Source organism: Papio anubis, chromosome 16 (genome assembly GCF_008728515.1).
Source record: "Papio anubis isolate 15944 chromosome 16, Panubis1.0, whole genome shotgun sequence".
Lineage (NCBI taxonomy): Eukaryota > Metazoa > Chordata > Mammalia > Primates > Cercopithecidae > Papio > Papio anubis.
The window spans coordinates 25,493,370-25,519,013 of record NC_044991.1 but is presented as its reverse complement, the minus strand read 5'-3'; the positions used below and the strand labels follow the sequence as shown (position 1 = coordinate 25,519,013).

At 50.9% G+C, this 25,644-nt stretch overlaps 1 protein-coding gene across 2 annotated transcripts in view; it reads right to left on the bottom strand.

Moving 5' to 3' along the window:
• Nucleotides 1–22,354, bottom strand: part of SGSM1 (small G protein signaling modulator 1) — a 118,246-nt gene extending 95,892 nt beyond the window's left edge. For both annotated transcript variants that reach the window (XM_031656408.1, XM_031656410.1), the window contains exons 1-2: nucleotides 22,218–22,354; nucleotides 22,078–22,121 (exon numbers count right to left, since the gene is read on the bottom strand). In XM_031656408.1, the coding sequence (XP_031512268.1) occupies nucleotides 22,078–22,121; nucleotides 22,218–22,236 (63 nt within the window). In that variant the 5' untranslated portion in view covers nucleotides 22,237–22,354. The remainder of the gene's footprint in view (nucleotides 1–22,077; nucleotides 22,122–22,217) is intronic.
• Between the last annotated feature and the right edge of the window lie 3,290 nt (nucleotides 22,355–25,644).

Genomic DNA, 25,644 nt, shown 5'->3' with positions numbered 1-25,644 from the left:
CACCCAGGTACTAAGCCTATTAGCCAAGTTATTTTTTCTGCTCTTCCCACCTTTCACCCTCTGATAGGCCCCAGTGTCTGTTGTTCCCCTCTTTGCATCCATGTGTTCTCATCATTTAGCTCCCATTTATAAGTGAAAACGTCGTATTTATTTTTCTGTTTTGCATTAGTTAGATAAGGATAATGGCCTCCATCTCCATTCACGTTCCTGAGAAGGATGTGATCTCTTTTTTTTTTTTTTTTTTTGAGACGGAGTCTCGCTCTGTTCCCCAGGCTGGAGTGCAGTGGCGCGATCTCAGTTCACTGCAAGCTCCACTTCCCAGGTTCACGCCATTTTCCTGCCTCAACTTCCTGAGTAGCTGGGACTACAGGCGCCCGCCGCCACCACTCCCGGCTACTTTTTTTGTATTTTTAGTAGAGACGGGGTTTCATCGTGTTAGCCAGCATGGTCTCAATCTCCTGACCTCGTGATCTGCCCGCCTCGGCCTCCTAAAGTGCTGGGATTAGAGGCGTGAGCCACTGCGCCCGACTGATCTCATTCTTTTTTGTGGCTGCATAGTATTCCATGGTGTATATGCACCATGTTTTCTTTATCCGGTCTACCATTGATGGGCATTTAAGTTGATTCCATGCCTTTGCTATTGTGAATAGTGCTGCAGTGAACATTGGTGTGCATGTGTCTTTATGACAGAATGATTTCTACTCCTTTGGGTATATACCCAGTAATGGGATTGCTGAATCGAATGGTATTTCTGTCTTTAGATTTTTGAGGAACTGTTGCTGTCTTCCACAATGACTGAACTAATTTACACTCTCACCAAAAGTGTATAAACATTCCCTTTTCTCTGTAACCTTGGCCATTCTGACTGATGTGAGATGGTAGCTCACTGTGGTTTGATTTCCATTTCTCTAATGATCAGTGATGCTGAGCTTTTTTTCATATGGTTTTTGGCTGCATGTATGTCTTCTTTTGAGAAGTATCTGTTCATGTCATTTGCCCCCTTTTTAATGAGGTTTTTTCCCTTGCAAATTTAAGTTCCTTACTTGAACATACTTTACGTGCCAGGTGCTTTTATAGAATTCTTATTTAATCCTCAAAAGAGCATTATTACTCCATTTTAAAGGCGTATAAACTGAGGCTCAAGGAGTTTATGCAATTTTTCCCAGGGTCACACAGCCAGGAAAGGGCACTGCTGGAACTCAAACTAGGCCTCTCTGATGGCCTTAAAGCCCTGCCTCCAGTCCCGCCCAGAACTGGGTCATCTGAAAATCAAGGTGCTAGGAAACCCGTGAGAAGGGACTACTCAGCTTCTCTGAACTTGAGGACCAAAAGAAACACCTCATTGGGAGTTAGGAGACCTGGGGTGCCTGACGAGACTGTACCAATCACACCTAAAGGGGGTCTTTCAGGAGATGCGGGTCCACAAAGGTCCAGGTGGTCAGGAGGCTTTTATCCCTCCGCAGCATCCATTCTAAGGGGTGCTCCAACATTTCCTTGCATTCCTCCAATGATGGGGAGCTCATTCCTTTTGGAACCAGCAAATTAGCATAAAGAACAGGGTGTCAGGGGGCAGCTGAGAGAGGCTGAGAGCCCAGTATGTGGAGTCACTGACTTGGGGTCGAATCCTCGGCTACGCACTGTATGTGTGATGTTGGGCAAGTTTCCAACCTCATGTGGATATCTGTAAAGTGAGGTGGGTGGTACCCAGCACCCCTCCCTCTTAGGGGTAAGGTGGGAGGCCTGAATGAGATCCTGGAGATGGTGCCTGACACACAGCAGGGATTCTACAAATGATAGAGGAGCCTGAAATGACACGGACTACCCAGGAGATGCTCATGGGCGTCAGGTGAACGGCCGGCTGCTGAGGCATCCTTCAGCTCAGTGCCGCCATCCCTGGGCTTCCCACCTCCTGGCTAGTCGGGACCTAGCTGGCCTCTGAGGCTGCAGCCCAGCTCTGTCCCTCCACATCATGCCTCTGAGCACCTGCCCAACCACCTCCAGCCCCACCCCGCAACCATTCAGAAACCAGCCCCGCCCTCTCTCCCTCTCTCCACCTGCAAATATTTAAACAGCATAAAAACAGGATTAATCTCAGGAGGGACTCAGGGCAAGTGAGCACTAATTCCAGGCAGGGAAACCCAGGGCAATCTGTGAGGCAGGAAGGGGGACTTCTGGGTCTCCTGGGCCTGCCCTGTCTTCTCCAGTCCTCTCACCTGCCACCTGCCCACACCCAGGTACCCTCTGCTGCCCACCTTGAGTCCTGCCAGGTTCCACATTAACTTTGCTACTCGTCCCTGCCTCCCCACACTGGGCTGACTTTACTCCTCTGAACCCCAGATGAGACTCACATGCCCCCAGGGTGCAGAGCTGTCATAAAGATTGCAGAAAATAGAGGCAGAGCCTCAAACAGGACCCAGCACACAGCCGGTGCCAGATCAAGGGAGGCACTCTAGGCGGGGGGAGGAAGGCAGTGGGTGGGGAGGGGGACAGGGAGGTAAAAACAAAAACAGGTCAGTCTCCAGCTCTGCCATTTGCTAGGTGACCTCGGGCCTCAGTTTCCTCATCTGTGAAACGGGGATGGTGCCTGCATCACCTCATAGGACTGCTATGCGAGGATGCCATGAGCAAAACATACACAGCACTTGAACAGGGCCGGGCACACCATGAGGGCTGGAGACGGGGTAGCCCCCAGAAAGCTACATCCTCACTCCATTCTGTAGTCGGCTCCAATATCTCCCCCTTGGAGAGCCTCCCTGATCACCTTGTCTAAAACAGGGCCTCACACCTGCCATCGCTACCCTTTTCCTCTGCTGCGTACTCTTACTCAGGACTCAGGCACTTGACTTCTCTTTATACATCTCTGGGCTCATTCATTTAGCCTCCATCTCTCCCAAGAAGAGCTTCAGCCCCTAGGACAGTGCCCGGCCACACAGCAGATCAGTAAATGCTGACGATCAATCGGACTACGTTAGTAACACTAACACCAGCAGCTAATGCTTACTGAGCTAGGATCCAGGCAGTGTCCTAAGCCCCCTTGGCTCTAGATCCCATTGATACGTGTTTAAAGCTGGGATCAATAAACTTTTCCTGTAAAGGGTTGGGTAGCAAATGTTTTAAGGTTTGGGGTAGGACTGCCTGATACATTACAGGATGCCCAGTTAAATGTCAATTTCAGATAAACAAGCAATAATCTTTTGAGTATAGGTATGCGCCAAATATTATATGGATTATTGATTGATTCTCTGAAATTCAAATTTAAACAAGGCATTCTGAATTTTTATTTGCCACATCTGGCAAATTATTTTTATTTGTTAAATTTCTATTTGCCAAAACTGGCAAACCTATTTTCAGGCCACATACAATCTATCCCATGGTATCTTTTGTTTCTACAACCTTTAAAAATGTAAAGGGTGGGTACAAACAGGTGGGATTTGGCCCACAGACACCCCTGGTTTAAAGCACCCAGCACAGTGCTTGAGGCACACAGTAGGTCTAAATAAAAATCACCCAGGCCAGCTGTCCCATGCTCCTCCCAGGCCTGCTGACTCAGAGCGTCCCACCTTTACTCCCCACCTGGGGTCTCTGGTGGTTGAGGTGGGGTAAGTACCATGCAGGTGGGGTGAGGACCACTGAGCTAGCACCCACTTATGACATGGGCTTCCTGACGCTTACCTCCGGAGGAAACTGGCAGTGGGGAGGATGGTTAAATTGGGATGCCTGGAGGGCCCTGCAGGGAGGCTTTGAAAACAACTCTCAGGCCGGCCACAGTGCCTCACGCCTGTAATCCCAGCACTTTGGGAGGCTGAGGTGGGTGGATCACGTGAACTCAGGAGTTCAAGACCAGCCTGGCCAATATGGTAAAACCCCGTCTCTACTAAAAATACAAAAATTAGCCAGGTGTGATGGCACGTACCTGTAATCCCAGCTACTAGGCAGACTGAGACAGGAGAATCGCTTGAACCCAGGAGGCAGAGGTTGTGGTGAGCTGAGATCACGCTACTGCACTCCGGCCTGGGTGACAGAGCGAGATTCTGTCATCAAAAAAAAAAAAAAAAACATAAATAATAAAAATAACTCAGTATGTGGGCAAAGTGGGGAGAAGAGGGGGTGACTCACAGGTCCCTCAATAACCACTGGAGCAATGGAGCGAGCGGAGGACAGGCTGTGCCACTCTGCCGCTCTCACAGGCACCTGGGACTCTCAGGACAAGAAGCATGAACCAGCATCTCCAGCCCTGCCTGGACCACTGACCCTCAGCCCTGGTCCCCAAAGGTGGCACTAAGTGCTCACTTCCATACCATTGCTCACGTGCTGCCTTCTGCCAGATGCCCCACCCCGAATGCTCCAGCTGGCTAGCTGCAACTCAGGCTTCAAGCTTCCGCCAAGGTGTCGCCTCCTCCTGGAAGCCTTCCTGGACTCCCCATCCCCTAAGCTGGGGGGTGTGCCTCCTCCATGTCCCATTAACATCTCCTTCCCTGCAAATATCGCAGGAACCAAAACTGTCGTTCATGCACTCAATTTCTCGAGTGCTCCTGTGAGTCAGGCTCCAGGGAGCAAGCAGACGTGGTCCCTGTCCTCGCAAGCCTTACAGCCCAGGGAGATGGAAAGATATAAACAGAATCACAAAATGGGTAAATCGTTACAAAGTGAGACCAGTTCTTTGCACCTTGGTTCTAGGAGAATAACAAAGCAACCAGACCTGACAGGGTGGCAGGGAAGGTCAGGGAGGGCTTCCTGAAGGTGGTGATGGCTCAAGATGTGAAGAACAAATATAAATTAACTCTCTGGGTCTCAGTTTCTCCCACTGTAAATGAGCGAAAAAAATCGCCTGTGACTGCCCCCACATAGCCACCGTGGAGCTCAAAGGAAGGAACAGATGTTGTAAGGACATTGTATCAGGGAGAAACAGTCTACGGAAAGAGCTGGTGGCTTTTAATTTTTAAATCTATCAGGGTGAGGCACACAGAAGGTGACAGTTGGGAGGGGCTGGAATGGGGCTGGTGATGGTGATGGGGGGGGACAGGAGTATTTTGGGAAGCTCCAAAGCACAGACACAAACAGACTTGGGGTGTGGGGAGGGGGAGAGACGGTGCCGCAGCCCTGCAAGCTGTGCCTGGTTCTATGCTGTGGCCAAACCTTCCTTCCCTGCTGAATCCTGTCTCTTTCCCTCCCCACACCCTGGGCTCCGGTCACACATGCCATTCCTCCTGCGTGACCCAGATGACTCCCACCTCCTGGTCCTGGCCCATGCAGTCCCCTCCACTTGATATCCTCACCCATTCCTAGCTCCGTCTCCAGCTCTGGAAAAATCCCCCAATCCTCCAGGGCCAAGTCACGTGCCCCTCTCCGCATCCCTTTCTGAGCCCAGCAGTCCATGCAGGTTGCCCTCTGCTGAGCTCCTAGAGTAACACCTGCTGCATCAGGCTCTGGAATCAGACTCCCAGAATTCCAATCCCAGCTTATCCATGCGTGATCTTGGGTAAATCCTGTCCCTTCTCTGAGCCTCAGCTTTCCCATCTGTGAAATGGGTGATATCTGCCTCACTGGCGTTAAGATAATACATTTATTTATTTAGGTATATTTTTAGGAATAGTGTGTTGCCCAGGCTAGAGTACAGTTATGCGATCACGGCTCACAGTAGCCTCGAACTCCTGGGCTCAATCAATCCTCCTGTGTCAGCCTGAGTAGCTGGGACTACAGGTACACACCACCATGCCCAGCTAATTTTTTTTTTAATGTTGCCCAGGCTGGTTTTGAACTCCTGACCTCAAGTGATCCACCCGCCTCGGCCTCCCAAAGTGCTGGGATTACAGGCATGAGCCACTGTGTCCAGCCAAGACAATACATTTAAAACATTTGGCACAATAGCTGCTGCATGCTCAGTGTTTTATGCATTTGTTTTAAGTCATCACGGCCAGCATTTATCTATAAAATGTTGTTTACTGATTGCCTGGCGCCATGCCTTGGGGTATGATCTCATCTAATCTCCATAGTATTTCTGTGAAATGGGTACGATAACGCTCTTTACTTTACAGATGAGGAAACTGAGTTCTGGTCAGATGAAATGACTTGCCCGAGAGCACAAGGCTTGGAAATGGCAGGGCAAGATTCAAATCCAGGACTGTCCTTCCTGCACTGAGCCTGGCACACAGTAGGTTTGTTCATTCATTCGAGAGACACCTATGGGTGTTTTTCACAACTGGGTGCTTTACACACTTGAGCCCACAGATTCACAACTACCATGCATTGTAGGTGTCATTGTTATCATTCCCATTTTCCCAATGACACAGCCGTCCTGGGAGAGGCAAACGCCATCAGACCTGTGAGGAGGCTGGGACTGAAATCAAAGTCTCGTGTTCTGGAGCCCCACATTGCAGTGAAGACCCCAGTACCAGGGCGACCAATGCACCTGCTCCCTTAGCCCTCTGAAGTCGAACATCACAGTCACAGTCAACTTGCTGCTCCCAGAGCCAGGGGACAGCAGCACCTGCCAGCTCCACCTCTGCCTTTGGCTATCATTTTTCACAGCACACCTCTCCCTGCATGCCCAGCACCACCTGGCACCCTTTCTGTTCCACATCGGCTCCCCAAGAGGAATCATGGTGACAAAAAGAAATGTCCTATCTTAAATGCCTTTCACTAAGTGAAAGAAGCCAATCTGAAAAGGCTATGTAGTATGCAATTCCAACAATATGACATTCTGGAAGAGGTAAAACTATGGAGATGTGAAAAGATCGGGGGCTGCCAGGGGTTGGGAAGAAAAGAGAGATGAACAGGTAGAGCATGGGAGGTTTGCAGGGCAGTGGAAACATTCTCCGCATGATACTGTGATGGCGGATGCATGCCATCAGACATTTGTCCAAACCCACAGAACGCACAGCACCAAGAGTGAACCCCGATGTCAACTGCAGACTCTGGAGAATAAGCGTCCATGTGGGTTCATTAACCCTAACGAAAGTACCACTCTGGCTGAGGACGTTGACAGTAGGGGAGGCTACACGTTTGGAAGGGTTGAGGATATATGGGAAATCTCTGCACCTTCTGCTCAACTTTTCTGAGAACCTAAAACTGGTCTAATAAGACTTTAATAAGTCTTGGCCGGGCGCGGTGGCTCAAGCCTGTAATCCCAGCACTTTGGGAGGCCGAGACGGGTGGATCACGAGGTCAGGAGATCGAGACCATCCTGGCTAACACAATGAAACCCCGTCTCTACTAAAAAATACAAAAAAATTAGCCGGGCGTGGTGGCGGCGCCTGTAGTCCCAGCTACTTGGGAGGCTGAGGCAGGAGAATGGCGGGAACCCGGGAGGCGGAGCTTGCAGCGAGCCGAGATCGCGCCACTGCACTCCAGCCTGGGCGACAGAGCGAGACTCCGCCTCAAAAAAAAAAAAAAAAAAAAAAAAAAGACTTTAATAAGTCTTAAATACAGACTTCGTGGAGGGGGAAATAAGAAAGCAACGTCCTTTCCTCACACTGTCAAGTCATGGAAGATGTTAGCAGGGATCCCGACTTTCAGCAGACAGGCTAAGCACCTCCTTCTGAAAGGGATCCCCTGTGCCTGCAGTCCACCATGACCTGCAATGGGCTTTGGAGCTTTTGTAGAGAAGGTGTCTGGTGGTGTCAGCTCAGAAATCTTCCCTGCCACCTCCCCAGGGGGACATTCAGGGGAACACTCTGTCTCTGGCCTGTCTCCCATCTCTCTCCTCCTCACTTCCTGCTCCCTTGCCTTCCTCCAAAGCTGCACGTTCCTCCCTGCCTCAGTGCCCCTGCTCCTGCCATTCCCTCTGCCATTCCTAGTTCTCTACACAGCCTCTTCTTTTCATCATCAAGATATTAACTCAGGCTGGGCGTGGTGGCTCACGCCTGTAATCCCAGCACTTCGGGAGGCCGAGGAGGGTGGATCACCTGAGGTCAGGAGTTCGAGACCAGCCTGACTAACAAGGTCAAACCCCATCTCTACTAAAAATACAAAAATTAGCTGGGCATGATGGCAGGTACCTGTAATCCCGGCTACTCGGGAGGCCGAGGCAGGAGAATCGCTTGAACCCAGGAGGTGGAGATTGCAGTGAGTCGAGATTGCGCCATTGCACTCCAGTCTGGGTGACAAAGTGAAACTCCATCAAGAAAGGAAAAAGGAAAGGAAAGAAAAGAAAGAAAAAGATATGAGATCAAATGCCATCTTCTCAGAGAGGCCTACCATGACTGCCCAGGTAAGCTGCCGCCTACCCAACTCACCCCAGCCTCTCTCCCCACTGCATTGCTGTTTTCTCATCCATTTCTGAATTCATCGCATTTCTTCATCTGTTTGCATGGTCATTATCCACCTCTGCCCTCTTGGTTGAAGGTAGGGATCTCACCTGTTGTGCTCACTGCTGTCTCCCCCGTGCCCAGCAGACAGCCTGGCATACAGTAGGTGCTTAGCAAATGCTGGTGAATGCATCAGAGTTTCCTGTCCTGGATCCCTCTCACAGGCAGTCTCAGGACAGACGTGCCCCCGCCATTCCTGCCCACACCCTTCCATCTTTCCTGTCACTTCCACACAGCATAGATAACAAAAACAAAACCACACAGGGGTGGCCCACAGCCCTGGTCATGGGAGAGGTGGGAGTGGGGAGGGCGGAATGAAAAACGATAGAGCCTGTGGACCTTTAGAGTATTAGAAAAATTCTTCCTCCAATTCCTCGCCACATAACCTGCCCTAAATGTGGTTACTGAGGCTTAGGCAAGAAGCAAACACCACTAACTTGGCTGCTGCCAGCCTGGCCCCAGTTAATCGTTTACTGGCTTGCTATAAATAGGCACCAGCACTGTTCTGTGACAGTGTGAGGGCCGGCCAACCTGGCTGGGCTTCCTACAAATGAGCCTCCCCTTATCACCCTGCCCAGGTTCCTCAGACTCTCCTTGACCAGAAGGCTCCCCCTGGGCCTGATTCCAAGGCATTCTCCTGAGGACATCCTCGTGTAAAGGTCCTTCAGGCTGCCACGCCCATGCACAGGAGAGGATGGAGCTGTGAAGATGCTCTCCAGCCTCCTTCCATCCCCAGAGAAGCCTGCCTGCACGTTTTCCATTCCCAGCCCACACCCTGGAGACTGGCCAGCCTCCTCCTGGGTGCCTGCCCACTGCTTGCGTCTGGCTTCCCTGGCAGCACCCCCATCTCCACAGACCCAGGGGCCTCACGGATGAGGAAGATACACGCAGACTCGAAGCCCACCCAAGATCCCTGGAAGACGGCCAAACTCGGGGGCGTGGTGGGGAAGGTGGTTTGGGCAGCTGCAGAAAACGGAAAAGGAAATTCCCAAATGGTTGCTTAAAACACACACAGGTACATCAGACAGTACTTATTACCTTTCTGGAGAAGGACTAACCACCTCCACCTGAACTTAGAAGGAGGAGCAATCCAATAAGTGTGTCTAACACTGGTTTCAAATCCTGTCTCCACCTCTTACCAGCTGTGTGACCTTGGGCAAGTCACTTCACTTCTCTGTGCTGCAATTTACAGTATTTATCTGTAAAATGGGATAATAAATACAGGCAGAGGGCCTCAAACAGGACCCAGCACACAGCCGATGCCAGATCAAGGAAGGCACTCTGGGTAAGTAAAACCATGAACAGGTCAATCTCTGCTATTTCCTGGATGACCTCGGGCCTCAGTTCCCTCTGATGGTTTTTGGGTTTGCTTTCTTTATTTTTATTTAATTTTTTTGAGACGGAGTCTCGCTCTATCACCTAGGCTGGGGTGCAGTGGTGTGATCTCGGCTCACTGCAACCTCCGTCTCCCGGGTTCACGCCATTCTCCTGCCTCAGCCTCCCGAGTAGCTGGGATTACAGGTGCCCGCCACCACGCCCGGCTAACTTTTTGTATTTTTAGTAGAGACAGGGTTTCACCATGTTAGCCAGGACGGTCTCGATCTCCTGACCTCGTGATCTGCCCACCTCGGCCTCCTAAAGTGCTGGGATTACAGACGTGAGCCACGGCGCCCGGCCTGGTTTGCTTTCTTTTAACATTACATACAATAATGCATACGAAGTGCATAGCATACTGTCTGGAACAGGACAGGCTTTTTGGGAAACCCTCTATACCTGTGCTGTCCCACATGTTATCATTAGCTATACGTGGCTATTGAGTACTTGAAATGTGGCTAGTGTGACTGAGGAATTGCATTTTGAATTAAATTTAAATTTCACTTGATAGAAATGTAGATAAGCACTTATGACTCATGGCTAACATACTGGGACAAGGCAGGCCTGGACAAAGTAGGTGCCCAATAAATGCTAATTATAATTATTACTGGGGTTGTGATTATTACTTTATTTTATTTTATTTTTGAGATGGAGTCTCACTGTCTCCCATGCTGGAGTGCAGTGGCAAGATCTCGGCTCACTGTAAGCTCCACCTCTCGGGTTCACGCCATTCTCCTGCCTCAGCCTCCTGAGTAGCTGGGCCTACAGGCACCCACCACCACACCCAGCTAAGTTTTTGCATTTTTTAATAGAGACAGGGTTTCACCGTGTTAGCCAGGATGGTCTCGATCTCTTGACCTCATGATCCTCCCGCCTCAGCCTCCCAAAATACTTGGATTACGGGCGTGTGCCACTGCGCCAGGCCGATTATTGTCATTTTTATCAGAAAGCTATTATTATTGGAACTGGTTTAGAAACTAAGAGGTACAAGTTCATTTCTAGGCACACTAAGGACAGGAAACTGTATTGCAATCATCTCTGTATCACACTAGGACAGTTCCTGCAGGGGGTTACAGATGTTTTGGCATATCCCTCTAAAATTTGTATTTCAAAATCCTAATCCCCAGGCCCGGCGTGGTGGCTCACACCTGTAATCCCAGCACTCCGGGAGGCCGAGGCAGGTGGATCACCTGAGGTCAGAAGTTCGAGACCAGCCTGACCAACAAAGTGAAACCCCATCTCCACTAAAAATACAAAAATTAGCTGGGCGTGGTGGCAGGCACCTGTAGTCCCAGCTACTCACAAGGCTAAGGCAGGAGAATTGCTCGAACCCAGGAGGCGGAGGTTGCCGTGAGCCAAGATCGCACCATTGCACTCCAGCCTCAGGCTGAGACTCCATCTCATATAAATAAACAAATAAATCCTAATCCCAAAGAGTGAGTGATAGGAGGAGAGCTTTGGGAGGTAATTAAGTGTGGTGACTCTTAGATGAGATTAGTGCTATTTTGTTTTTCTTTTCTTTTTTTTTTTTTTTTTTTTTGAGGCGAGTCTCACGCTGTCATCACCCAGGCTGGGTGGTGGCTGATCTCGGCTCACTGCAAGCTCCGCCTCCCAGGTTCGCCATTCTCCTGCCTCAGCCTCCCGAGTAGCTGGAGCTACAGGCGCCGCCACCCGCAGCCCGGCTAGTTTTTGTATTATTTTTAGTAGAGAGCCCGAGGGGTTTCACCATGTTAGCCAGGATGGTCTCGATCTCTCCTGACCTGCGTGATCCCACCGCCTCGGCCTCTCCCAAAGTGCTGGGATTACAGGCTTGAGCCACCGGCGCCCGGCCTTTTTTTTTGAGACAGTCTTGCTCTGTGGCCCAAGCTGAGTCTGCAATGGCACGATCTCGGCTCACTGCTACCTCTGCCTCCCGGGTTCAAGCCGTTCTCCTGCCTCCTTTTCGAGATAGCTGGGATTAAAGCCCGCCACCACACCTGGCTAATTTTTGTATTTTTAGTAGAGACAGGGTTTCACCATGTTGGCCAGGCTGGTCTCCAACTCCTGACCTCGGATGATCCACCTACCTCAGCCTCCCAAAGTGCTGGGATTATAGGCGTGAGCCATTGCGCCCGGCCGGGATTTGTGCTCTTATAAAAGAGAGCCCAAAGACTTCTCTCACTCCTTTCTGCCATGAGGACATGATGAGAAGTCTGCAGTGGAAGAGGGCCCTCACCAGATACCAACCACGCTGCCACCCTGATCTCAGACTTCTAGCCACTAGAACTGTGAGAATTCCTGTTGTTTAGAAGCTACCCAGTCACGGTACTTCGTTATACCAGCACCAACCAAGACACAGGGTGATGCTGAACTGTATTTGGGTATTTGGGTTGTGGATTCCTTAGAGGTCCTGACAAAAGCTGAGGATACTCGTGGCCAGGCGCGGTGGCTCACGCCTGTAATCCCAGCACTTTGGGAGGCTGAGGCGGGCAGATCATGACGTCAGTAGTTCAAGACAATCCTGAACAACATGGTGAAACCCCGTCTCTACTAAAAACACAAAAATTAACCGGGTGTGGTGGCACGCGCCTGTAACTCCAGCTACTCAGGAGGTTGAGGCAGGAGAATCGCTTGAACCTGGGAGGCAGAGGTTGCAGTGAGCTGAGATTGTGCCACTGCACTCCAGCCTGGGCAACAGAGCGAGACTCCATCTCAAAAATAAAAATAAAAAAGAAATCAATTTTTTATCTTCACTTTCTCTTTTTGTTTTATTTTTATATGTTTATTATCATTCTAGCTAGTTTTATCAGGGTTTATCCGACCTGAAATGCATGGAGGATGGAGCTGGCTAACAAACCCTACCCTGCTGTTTCTCAGCTCTGTAGTCCTGGTTCAGTTTCTTAGCCTCTCTGAGCATCAATTTCCTTGTCAGTAAAGAGCAGTTGCTACTTGTACTTCTCTGTAGGAAGGTTGTTTTGTGGATTAAATGAGAGACAGCAAAGTACCTACAGCAATATTTGGTAAATGGTAGTTGCTACAATTCTAATTTACCAAGTAAGCACAATTTACCAAATAATAATAATTAAAAAGGAATTCATTCAATGCCCCAAGTATCACTGAAACTGGCCCAACTATCCCATAGAACTAATGTTTATGGTTTCTTTTGAATAAACACAGAAACTGATCCTCCCAGTTTTAAAACTTCAGAAAGTTACATTTGTCTTATCTGAGTTCCTTTCTCAGGAAACCAAACATCAGGCCTTCCCCAGGGAATTGAAACTTACCAGATCATTGCATCTGGACAAACAGATGAACACCCCTCACCCACCATGACTGCCTAAGCCACCACCTGCTTCCTGTTGACCAACTCCTTTTCCTTACCCCTCTCTAATTCCAGTTTTCTTGCATGCACTTACATTTCCTCCCTACTATATAAACCTCTGAGTTTAGTTGGTCAGGAAGATAGATGTGAGCCTGACCTCCCATCTCCTCTGCTGCAGCATCCTATTAAAAGACTTCTTTTTGGGCAATACTTATCTCAGTGATTGGCCTTCTGTGTGGCCAGCAGCACGACCTAGGCCAAAACCCTGGCATTTTGGTAACATCACCAAGTCTCGAATTCTCAGGGCTTCAGCTATCCATTTTCTCAATAAGGCCTTACTGCAAAAGGAACAATGTTACTGTTCTTTGTAAATACCCACAATCTGAGTTCCTGCAAAATTGTGCAAAGAAATAACATAGAAATATATTCTTCTCATCTTCTATATCACTAAGTGAAAGAAAAATACACTGCCCCACATCTGAGTTTAGCATTCTTAGCCCCCTTGCCCAGGGGTGCACAGCAACCAAGTGCAGGGCCAGGAAAGTCACCAGGGACACTGAGCTCCTTAGGCTGAGGGACTCTCTCCAGGAGCTGATGGGCAGCCAGCCCCAGAGGGAAGCCCCAGCTGCCCTCCCCAGGATGGTGATGCAGCCAGCCAAGACTCCGCCCACTAGAGGTCTTGTCCTTTTGGATCGCAAGAGAGATCTCTTCTGACTCATTCCACAGCACTGCCCTGGGGGGCTGCAGCACCCCCACGTCCGGGCTTACCTAGAGACAGCAAGATCCTGCGCTGAGGGCATCTGTAAGTTTAGATGCGACCAAAAGGGCAGCCAAGTGTCCTTCTGGGACTGAGTCCAGCTTACTCCCAAAAGGGTGAGCCGTGCAGTGTGCCTGGCCCCTCCATAAATACTGCCAACTGCCTGACAGTGACAGCATAGTGGTAGCTGAGGCCCTTGCTGTTTGACACACGAGGAAATGAACGTCAAAGAGGTTCATGCAGCTACTAAATGGCAGGGCCACAATCTGAACGCAGGACTGTCTGGTTCCAAAATGCGGCCTTTTCCCTGATCCCCCGCTCTCAGTGGAGCTTGGAACCCTGTGTGGGTTTTGCTGGTTTTAGCTTCAGAGTGGTAACAGAGGAGGACTGTGCAGCCAGACCCCTTGCTGTACCAATGACAATCTCTGTGACCTTAGGGCGAATTCCTTGCCATCTCTGTGCCTCGAGTTCCTCATCCATAAAAGAGGGGGTGTTATCTATTTCATAGGGGATCAATAATTAAATGAAGTCATTGATATAAAATGCTCAGTATAAGCTAGTTTTGTGTGTGTGTTTTTTGTTGTTGTTGTTTTTTAAATATTTATCCCATTAGAATGGTGTTAGTTAAGCCCTGGTTTTCCTTGAGTGAACTAAAGGCACTCCAAAAGTCTTACCAGCTACTTAGTTTTAATTAGTCTTAAATAAATACTTGGCAAATTCAGAATGGAAAAAACAAAGAGTTGGCTCTCAGAGAGTGACGCTGGCCAAATTAGATGAGCTGAGGTTTTTGGAATCCTGGAGCTGTCCAACCTCGTCCACTTAGAAAGCAGGAAAATGAGATCTTGAGAAGGGACCTGTGAGAAGCCACACCCATTGCTGGGGTCAGAACTGGAACAAGGGCAGGTCTCCTCACTTCCCATCCTGGGCTCTGCAGACAGCAACTGGGGGCCCTTAAGGGTGACCAAAATGCCCTTTCCTGCCAGCCAGCCAGCAACAAATGCTACCACCAGCTCCTGCAGCACCTCATGAGGTGGCTGGGGGAGGCCCAGCCATATGGTACAAGAGACACGGCCAAGCAAGCCAGGGGCCTTCCTGCCAGCCTCGCCACATCGAACCAGGGTGCCTAAGCTGCCGCAGATGCTCATCACTAGCAAAAGCTCCCAGAAGCCAGGTTGCCAGACCTGAAAAAGCATCAAAACGCTTCAGGTGGATATGGCTGAATTATTCATGAAGAGCGTTTCAAAGATCTCTTAAGCCGGCAAACGCGACATACGCAAGCTGATGTGAGTCAATCCTGCCAGCATCAGAGAGCCCCAAAATAGCCCACCTGGCATTCCTGCATTCATTCAAGCACATGCATTTTTGGAGTCTCTCCTTGGCACAGTGGGGCGAGTAGTGGGTGGGGGGCTGTGATTCCAGCCCAAGAATGGAAAGCTCAGCAAAGGCAGACATTTCCTGTCTTATCTGATGATCTGGTGTCTTTGCTTCCTCTCGACTTGTCCCCAAAACTTGCCCGTTCCTTTCCTGCTCAAAATACTCCCATGGCTCCTATCTCACCCAGAGTCCAAGCCAAAGCCTTCGACGGACAAGGTCTTGAACAATCAGCCTCCCGCTCTCTCAAACCTCATCTCTACTCTTGTTTTCTTCACTCCAAGCCTCACTGGCCTCCCAGCTGGTCTGTTCCCAACTCACAGCCTCTGCATAAGCTGTTCCCTCTGCCAGGCACACACTTCCTGCAGATGTCGACACTGCTCCCCTTCCTTCCTTCAGGTCTCGCTCAAACGCCATCCCATCAGTGAGGCCATCCCTGACCACCTCCTCTGGCAAGCCTTTCCCATCCCTCTCCAGCTGTTATTTTCCTTGGAGCCCTTGTTACCTTTAATATATATTTATTGTTTTCTCTATATGCCCTTCTGCCACTATACTGTACACTGAATGAGGGCATATGAGCAACGACTTTGCTTTACTCACTTCTCAGTCTGCAAGAACAGGGCCTGGCACATAGCGGATGCTCGACTAATATTTGTGTAAGGAAGAAAGAAGGAAGGAAGGAGGGAGGCAGGGAGGGAGGAAAGGAAGTGGGGGAGAAAGAAAATAACAGAAGGAGGGAGAAAGTTTTCTTCTAAGAGCTGGCAGAAACTGTCTATCCTGGTCCCTGCTATTAGATGAAACTTCCTGAAGTACAGTCCTAATCAAAACCCTCCCTTGCTCATAAATCTTCTATAGCTCCCCATTATCCACTGTGGGAAGTTCAAACGTCACAGCCTGGCACGTACAGCCCTGCACAAGCTGGAACTAATGGATCTTTCCTGTCCCATTTCCTTCCCCAGCATTTGTCTGAAGCCAAGCTGTGTTTTCAGGGACTTTTCTGAAGCTCACAGCTCCCCACCACTGCTCACTGTAAGCCAAGGTCATGAGGCCACCCCTCCAGATCTCGGCAATGTGAGGTTTGAATCCTGACTTCCCCACGGACTGACTGTGGGACCTCAAAGCGAGCTGCGTAACATCTCTCTGCCACCAGTTCATCGATCATGGAAAGAGATGATGATTCTCTCCTTCATAAGGAGTGAAGGGGATAATGCTCAGAAAGTTAACGGCACAGTGCCCGGCACAGAGGACGCCGGAAGTCCCCAGCAAACAGCTAGGAAATTAGGAACGCCTATTTTTTTTTTTTGAGACGGAGTCTCGCTCTGTTGCCCAGGCTGGAGTGCATTTACGCCATCTCAGCTCCCTGCAACCGCACTCCATCTCCTGGGTTCAAGCGATTCTCCTGCCTCAGCATCCTGAGTAGCTGGGATTACAGGCGCATGCTACCACACCCGGCTAATTTTTGTATTTTTAGTAGAGATGAGGTTTCACCATGTTGGCCAGGCTGGTCTTAAACTCCTGATCTCAAGTGATCCACTTCGCTTGGCCTCCCAAAGTGCTGTTAACAGGCGTGAGCCACCACACCCAGTCATAATATCTTTTTTTCTCTTTTTTTTTTTTTTGAGACAGGGTCTTGCTGTTGCCTTGGCTGGAGTGCAGTGATGTGATCACAGCTCACTGCAGCCTCAACTTCCTGGGCTCAAGGGATCCTCCTGCCTCAGCCTCTCAAATAGCTGCGACTACAGGCATGCACTACGATGTTCGGCTATTTTTATTTTGTTTTCTGTAGAGATGGGGATCTTGCTGTGTTGCCCAGGCTGGTCCCAAACTCCAGGCCCAAAGTGATCATCCCATCTTGGCCTCTCAAAGTGCTGGGATTGCAGGCATGAGCCACCGTGCCTGGCCAGGAATTACTAGTGTTATTACATAGTCCATTCTCTCTCCTATGGCCTAAGTCCATTTTACACGTGAGAAACTGAGGCATTCTGAGGAAGTTTTCCCAAAATGACATGGCTAGGGAGCCAAGACTTCGTTCACTGCCCCTGCCCACCCCTGCTCCGGCTTTGGACTCCAAGTATGCATCCAAGACAATCTAAAAGCAGTGAGAATGAGTTGTTCAAGAATAGGACATTCGTATCAGAGCAGCCTAGAGAAGGGAAGGGCGCGGTGGGTGCAGGATGGGTAGGGTCAGCAGGGAGCAAGTTTTCTTGCCCTAACAGCGTTGTCATTCTGGGCTGGCCACTTCTTTGTGCTGCTAGTGGTGGTGGGCTGAGGGGGTGTCTTGTGTACTGCAGGAATGTGAGTAGCATCCCTGGCCTCTTCCCACTAGATGCCGGTAGCACCCCCAACTGTGACAACCAAAAATGTTTCCAGACATTGCCAAATGTCCCCTGGAGTAGGGTTGCCAGATTTAGCAATACACACTCATACTGAAAACTTACTCACTGTTTATCTGAAAGTCAGATTTAACTGGGCGACCTGGTTGTTATCTGGCAACCCAATCTAGGGACGGGAGAGAAAACTGCTCCCCTTCATTAAGAACCACTGGGTCCCAGTAAAACTGCGGAGTCCCCATGGTAACATCAATTGCTTCTCTCGCTTTCCTCCAACCTTCTTAGCAAGTCCTGCCTTCCTCTCCCACCTCATCGCCCCTAACCCAGAGGCTGGAAGGCTCAGTTCTCCAAACAGGCTCTGTTCAGCAGCTGTGACGAGGGCTCCACAATTACAGCCCTTCCACCAGCTCCAGTCTGCAGAGCTAAATGTAGCTTCCCCTCCAGGACCTGCCTCATCTCCCTGTCTCCTTCCTGGGGTCTCATCTGCCTGCCACCAGCCCCTGCATTCTCCCTTCCAATTAAGAGGCTTTCTAGCCCCAGCCCAGAGGCAGCAAAACAAGGCAGTTAGTCACTTTGCTTCCATTATCAACTGGCATCACATGGCTGGCTCCTTTAATGGCAGTTGTCATGGCAACGGGAAGCCAGTCCCTGCTCGCTCCGGGAACCAAAACAAAATTAAGGGTTGGCAGGGAGGGTAAAGGAAGTCAGGAAGGAGCCAAGCTAGAGCTGGTGAGATTTAACTGGAGGAAATCATGCTGAGGCCACGCTGTTTGCAGCCGAGGCCACCTTGTTTCCAGCTTTCTCTTGGTGGCACTGAGGACAGAGGAAAAAAAAAGGATGCTTACCCTGGAGGAGCTCAGGCTAAGGTGATGGGTGTTCTCGCAGGGTTTATCCTGCCAGCTGAATCATTTTCATCACCATTATGAATAAACGGAAACCCACACACTGATAAAGGTAAAGACAGATCTTGTCCAAGATCGTGCAGTGAGCAGGCCATCAATTTCAGCTCCATCACCTTCTTTCCCTGTTCTCCATGTCCTCCCCATTCCTTTCCCCTTGCTTTTGGGATAAGACCATACGTTCTGCCTTCTCTGCATCTGCACCCTTCTCCTTTCTCTCTGCTCTGGTCACTTCGGTTTCTTCAAATTCAGTCTTCCCTGAAGCACAAAGCTTCTGCATGTACAAAACCCTCTGCCAGGAATGGTTTTTCTTAGTGTCTCTCAGCCTCCCCCTATCTTCACCTGAAAGTCCTACTCATCTTGCACCTGTCTTCTGAAACATCACATCCTGGGCCCCTGCACATGGTCAGTTGTCCGTTTTGGATTCTTGCAGCCCCGGGTGCCTCTCCTTCACATCTCTGTGCACAGCCTGTAATTATCCTTGTAATTGTGATAAAGTATCTGTTGGGAGTGTGTTTCCTCCATTGCAAGCAAGGTCAGCCCCAGGAGGACAGGGACAGGGCCTGTCTACAAGGGGCCTGTCCCTGCTATATCCACAGAACCTAGCCCAGGGTCTGACACACAGCCCTTAGTAAATAAACACATCTGGAATTGGAATCCAGCTCTAGTTGAGCCCGAAGTTCCTTCTTGACCTGCCTAATGGGTGCTGGGTCCTACTGGTTCCCCAGGCCAGCATTGGACAGTTTCCAGCTCCCAGCCTCTGCCGGCCCCTTGGTGGCTGTACTGGCTCTGGCAAACCTTGCAGAGCTGCCCAGAGATGTCAATTATTAAGGCACCCCTTCTAGAAAGAAGGCTGGAAAAACAGACATACACACAGAAGACAGATATACACACAAGACACATGTAGATATGTGTACACACAATGCAGTCTCTGGGTGAGGCTGTGACAGGCAGAGATGTGGCTCCTCTGAACCCAGAGAGTGGGGAGGAGGACCTGATTTGACTCTCAGATTTCTAGGCAAAGAGCTTTCCCTTCTATTCCACTGGAGACTGGTTCTCTGACACTGAGAGAGATGCCCCCTCAAAGAGGTAAGCAAAGGAAGGAAAGGACAGGAGAGACATGCTTTGGGGGGAACCGAGTTGTTGCCATGTTCTTAGGGTACCTATGCTAAATAGGAACTCAAAGACAGAAGACCGGAACCTGTTCCCCCACACTGGTTCTGTGTCCTTGAAATGCCATTTATTGTCTCTGGGCCACAGTGTTCTCATCTGTACAGTAGAAACTGTACTACCCACACATTCTGTCCAAGGTGTGTTACTGTGTAGATTTGGATGAGCATGTTTGTGGGATGGGAGGGCCAAAGTGGCTCTGACATCAAAAAGACCTGGGGGGTAAGTCCCAACTCAGTCTCATCTTGGCTGGGCGCTCTTGGGCAAGTTATTCCCCCTCTCTGAGCCCAAGACCCAAACTAGACTGACACAGATTGGACCTTGAAGGACACTGGTACCAATGCATCCTTCTGCAGATGGAGAAACTGAGTCCTAGAGAGGAGAAGGGACCTACGCAGGAAACTGGGGAACATGGTAGCTGAGCTTGGACCTGGGCCTCAGCCACAGCCTTCCCCAGATGTCTTACTGGTGTTCTCTTCTGCCTGCAGCCCCCTCCCCAATTCAACCAAATATTGCCTTAAAAACAAAGCTGCCTCAGGCAAAAACATCTACATATTACATGTAGGTCTGGTTAAACCATGAACAAAAAGACAGCAGGTGCTTTGTAAGGTACATGCCCCTCCCCTGAAATAGTCACAAGAATGTTGTTAGTCTGAGTTCTGTGGAAAAGAGGTTCTAAGCCAGACACAGTGGCTCACGCCTGTAATCCCAGCACTTTGGGAGGCCAAGGTGGGCGGATCATGAGGTCAGGAGATCGAGACCATCCTGGCTAACACAGTGAAACCCAGTCTCCACTAAAAAAAAAAAAAAAAAAAAAAATAGTAAAATTAGCCGGGTGTGGTGGTGGGCACCTGTAGCCCCAGCTACTTGGGAGGCAGAGTTTGCAGTGAGCGGAGACTGTGCACTGCACTCCATCCTGGGCCCCAGAGCGAGATGCCGTCTCAGGAAAAAAAAAAAAAGAGAGGTTCTAGACAGACCTCCCTTGGAGTACCCACAGGAGCCTATACAAAGGCTGAGCTGAACACTTCTGGACCTTTCTGAGGGATCTAATGTATTTTGCATGTCTCATTCGAAACTGCTAGAATGTGCCAAGCAGCCCTGGAGCTCATTCTTTAAACAAAATAGGACATGCCACACACAGACACATATACACACAGACACATATTCATGCTCCCCGAGGAGGGAGGGGCAGCAACAGGTCCAAGCCTCCAGGCTGCCCTTGGTGGCTGTCTGCCACTGTGCAGGGAAGGAGGGGTCATCAGTGATGCTTGATGCTGCCACCTCAGCCGACACCCACAACACACATACACATGCACACGCGCGCGCACACACACACACACACGCACTGAAAGCCAGGCCCACAAACCAGGCCAGCCCACAAGGTCTGCTGCCATGCAAGGCCTTGGGCTAAGTGCTCATAAGGTTAAAAAGTGACAAAGACACAGCAGCAATGGGGTCTGAGGCTGAAGAATGGGGAGGGCAACACACAGACACACGCACACACACGGCGTCACAGCCCTAGTTATTCACACAGACTCATGCATCACATGCCACACACCCACTCAAGATACACACGCACAGTCACAGCATCACTCATTCACACAGACTCATGCACCACACAATACACACACATAGACCCACTCTCACAAAAACAGATACACAGAAACACATAGATATGTGTACACACAATGCAAAGAGATACACTTAGGTATCTCCAGACACACAGACATTCTCATATGCACATACTCACAGCCACAGGTCCTCACCCACGCAGGCGTACACACCAGAGCACACAGTCCAGGCATGGAAATGCTACCCCAGGCCCCAAGGACTACAAATTATCCCTGTCTATGGGGTTCTGGGAGGTCTTTGGTCATGAACCCTAAAGATTAGACTGGGCCCCCGCGCTGACCCCAGGGAGAGTGGAGGGGCAGAGAAATGGCAGAACCTTTCTGATTCTCACCTCTGAGTGCGTGGGGTGGGGGGTGAAGGGACCCCTACTGCCAGGTGAGCAGCTCACTGACCCGGGACTCTCCGGGAGGGAGTCCCCTGGCTCCTGGAGGTGGCTCCAAGGACTGAGAATTTGGGGGCTGGGGAGGGAGGCTTTATTTTCCCTCTCCCTTTTCCCGAAGGGTGCCCCACCTTCGGCAGCCCTATCAGGGCCCCCTCCCCCAGCACACCCTGTGGGGGGTCCCCCCAGCAGCTAGTCTCTCTTGGAAGATTCCCTTCCTGAACCGCACCCACCTGCTTGCTCCTCCACAACAGGAGGTTCTACTGGGACATAGCCAGGTGGGTCCCACACCTGGAGGGGCCTCACGCTGCATCCGCCCCCGCACAAAGCCTCAAATGGGCCAAAGCCTCCCCACGCCTATACCGACCCCCAAACTCCCTTGCCGCTGCGCCTCCTGCCCTGCGGGAGGTCAATGCCTACCCAGGTGAGTCCCACACCTGGTCTGGCCGCCCCCTCCAACCGCCAGAGGCCACCCTTCCACGGAGGCTCTTTTCCCGTTTGGCTGGGCTGCCCCCTGCCCGGGGGAATCCTGCCCAGCGCCCCCACCCCGGCACCCACCTCCTTCTTGACGGTGCGTAGAAGCCTCTGTCGGGTCTCCGCCTCTGTGGGACAAGACGCGAGAGCCGCGGGTTAGCCAAGGGTGGGTGCGGGGGCCGGGCGCTGCCCTCCCGCCGCCCCCGTGTCCCGCAGCCCCTTACCCGCGGGGGCCGAGGCCATGGCTCCGAGCGCTGGGTTCCCAGTCCCGGGAGGCGGTGGCGGTGGCGGCGGTGGTGGCGGCGGTGGCTCCTCCGGCCTCGGCGCTGCTGCTGCAGCCGCGGCGGGGCGGGGCCGAGCGCTGAGTGACGGCCGAGGGCGCCCGACGTCAGGACCCGAGGCGGCCGCCCCACCCCTCAGGCAAGCCACCGCGCGGCTGGGCGGTCGGGTTGCCTGCGCCAGGAGCCTTCGCGCCAAGCACGCACGCTCGCTCCCGCGCACCCAGCGCCCGGGCCTTTCAGGCTCCCCCACCCTCCACGCCAGCGCTCAGGTCCCTCCCTGTTCCCTAGGGCGAGGAAGGAAAGCGTCCTTCCTGAGCCCTCCTCTGTGGGCCAGGCTCCAGGAAGTCGCAGGAAATGGTGGGACTACTACGGACATTCTCCAAGCCTGTTTTCTCATCTTTAAAATGGGTATAATGTGGTATAAAATGGGTATCATGGGTCTCAGAACGATCTGAGACTTAAGTGAGATATTGGATGTGAAGCCCTTAATACAGACCCAGGGGGAAAGGCCAGCAAGCATAAATGCTTGCCACTGTTACTGTTATTACTATTATTTATTATTATTGAGAGTCTTCCAGCCGGGCGCGGTGGCTCACACCTGTAATCTCAACACTTTGGGAGGCCGAGGCGGGCGTATCACTTGAGGTCAGGAGTTCGAGACCAGCCTGGCCAACATAGTGAAACCCCATCTCTACCAAAAATACAAAAATTAGGCTGGGCATGTGGCTCATCCCTGTAATCCCAGTACTTTGGGAGGCCGAGGTGGGCGGATCACCTGAGGTCAGGAGTTGGAGACCAACCTGGCCAACATGGTGAAACGCCGTTTCTACAAAAATACAAAAATTAGCCGGACATGATGGTGGGGTGCCTGTAAACCCAGCTACTCGGAAGGCTAAGGCAGGAGAATCACTTGAACCTGGCAAGCAGAGGTTACAGTGATCCAACATGACGCCATTGCACTCCAGCCTGAGCGACAGAGTGAGACTCCATCTCAAAAAATAAAAAATACAAATACAAAAATTAGCCAGGCATGGTGGCATGCTCCTGTAATCCCAGCTACTCAGGAGGCTGAGGCACGAGAATTGCTTGAACCCTGGGGGCGGAGGTGGCAGTGAGCCAAAATTGTGCCACGGCACTCCAGCCTGGGCAACAAGAGTGAAACTCCATCTCCAAAAAAAAAAAAAAAAAAAAATCTTCCAAGATACACTGGTTCTCCATCCAGGAGAGGCCAGGACTTAAGTGGCTCCCTCCTGGACATGCAGTTCGCTGGAAGAGTGGGGTTTTCTCAGGAGTCTGGCCCCAACAGGAGGCACTTGTCAGCCAGGATCTCCGAGGCTGAGCAGGCAGTGGGCTCTGTGAGAAAAGGCTTATTCCATCGAGAGCCGCTGGTCACCCCAAGTCCCTAACTGTATGCACCCAGAATGCAAGTCAGGTCAATATTTATTGAGCACCTACTCTGTGCCAAGTGACTGTGCTAGAGATTTCTAAGTGAGCAAGACAGACAAAGAGCTCTACCCTCATGGAGTTTAAGAGACAGACAACAAAATGCATAAGCAAAGGACAGACCATGCTGGAAAGTTCTGGAGAAAAATTAAGTAGGCAAAGGGGATAGGGAGGGCCCAGACCCCTGGGGATCATATTCTGAAGTAGGGTGGTTGAGGGAGGCCCCACTGAGCAGGTGACATTTGAGCAAAGAGGAAAAGGAGCAGGCCATGGGGATTTCTGGAGGAAGAGCAGTTGAGTCAAGGGAATGCAAATACAAAGGCCCTGAGGAGGGAGTGTGTCCAGTTAAACAGTAACAAATGGCAGAGATGCCTGTGGGGCTGGAGTGGTGTGAACAACGGGGACAGTGGTGGGATGTTGGCCCGAGAGGTGCAGGGCCAAGATCCTGTATGACTTTGATGGTGACGTTAAGGATTTGCAATGCCTTTTAGGGTCCCCCAGTATTCAGGCCTTCCTTCAGAAGGACTAGGGGACAGCTTAGAGTGCCTCTCCCTGCAGGAGTGGATCCAGAGCCCCCTTTTTCCCATTGGTCAGTGTCAGGGGTCTCTGATCGCAAGCCGCAGAAGCTGACTTTGGCTTCCTTAGGCAAAAGGAAATAAACTGGAAAGATAATGTGTGATCCCAGAGCCCATGGGAGCCTGGAGAACTGGGAAATGGGATGAAATCAAGGCAGCTCTGGAAGGCCAGAAAGGGGATCTCTTGGGAAGATTTGCCCGGCAAGGACAATGTGGGCCCGGTTAGGGCACTGCTGCTTTGGTAAAGAGAATGCCATTCGTTTAAGGTTTTCATCCTATGGAGGGAGCGCCTGATTGTTCTGACCTGGGACACGAGCCTGCCCCTTGGCGCAGGGAGAGGTGTCTCAATCACAAACCCCTGCTCCACAATCTCCAGCAAGTCCCCCAGGAGAATGGGAAATGGCTGCTTGGCAGCAAAAATAATCATATATTGCGCACCTACTATGTGCCAGGCACTGCACTAAGGGCTTTGGGTTTTGCTCACATGATCTTATTGACCCTCTTTCCACCCCACCCTAACCCTATGATCCTTATGTCATCGACAAAGCCAAGCCCGGAGGAGGTTTCATCCCAGTTCGTTTAAGAAGTGAGTGACAGCCAGGATTCTGACCTGGGGGCCAAAGTGATTGATCCATTTGTTCTTCTCCTTGGCTTCACCCCTCAGTTAACTGGGGTACTTTAGGAAGGTGGTAGGGTGCCTAAGCCTCACTCTAGGGAATCATTTTTCAAAACCCACATTTTTCCTTTTTCTGCTAAGCACGAAGCCTGGGAAGTTGACCTGTGCTGGTCCTTAAAAACCTGGAGCTTTTCCTCCAAGATAAAGGACTCCATGGTGTTCGGTGCAATCGCAACGGGCAGGTGCAGTCGCAACGGGCAGGAAGGCATGGTTGACCTGCATGCAACTCAGGTCAACAGATATTTATTGAACACCTACTGTGGGCCAGGTAACTGTGCTAGACACTTCTAAGTGAACAAGACAGGCAAAAAGCTTTGCCCTCGTGGAGCTTAGGAGGCAGGCAATAAAATAAGCAAATAATAAATAGAGTATGTTGGAAAGTTCTGGAGGAAAACAAAGTAGGCAGGGGAGACAGGGAGGGCCCAGACAGGTGGGGATTTTATTATGAAACAGAGTGGTTGAGGGAGGCCCCCCTGAGCAGGTGACAATGGAGCCCTCAATTCCACGGGACGAGGGATTGCTGCCTGCGGCAGTTGGAACAGTCACCACTAGGGGCACCATCACCTAAGATCGGCTTGGGAAGAATTGCACTCTCCCTGTGGCCAGAATGGGAAAACTTACCTGGGTTCCAAAGCCTCCCCCAGCGTCTGAGAATCCCATTACGTGGCCCATGACA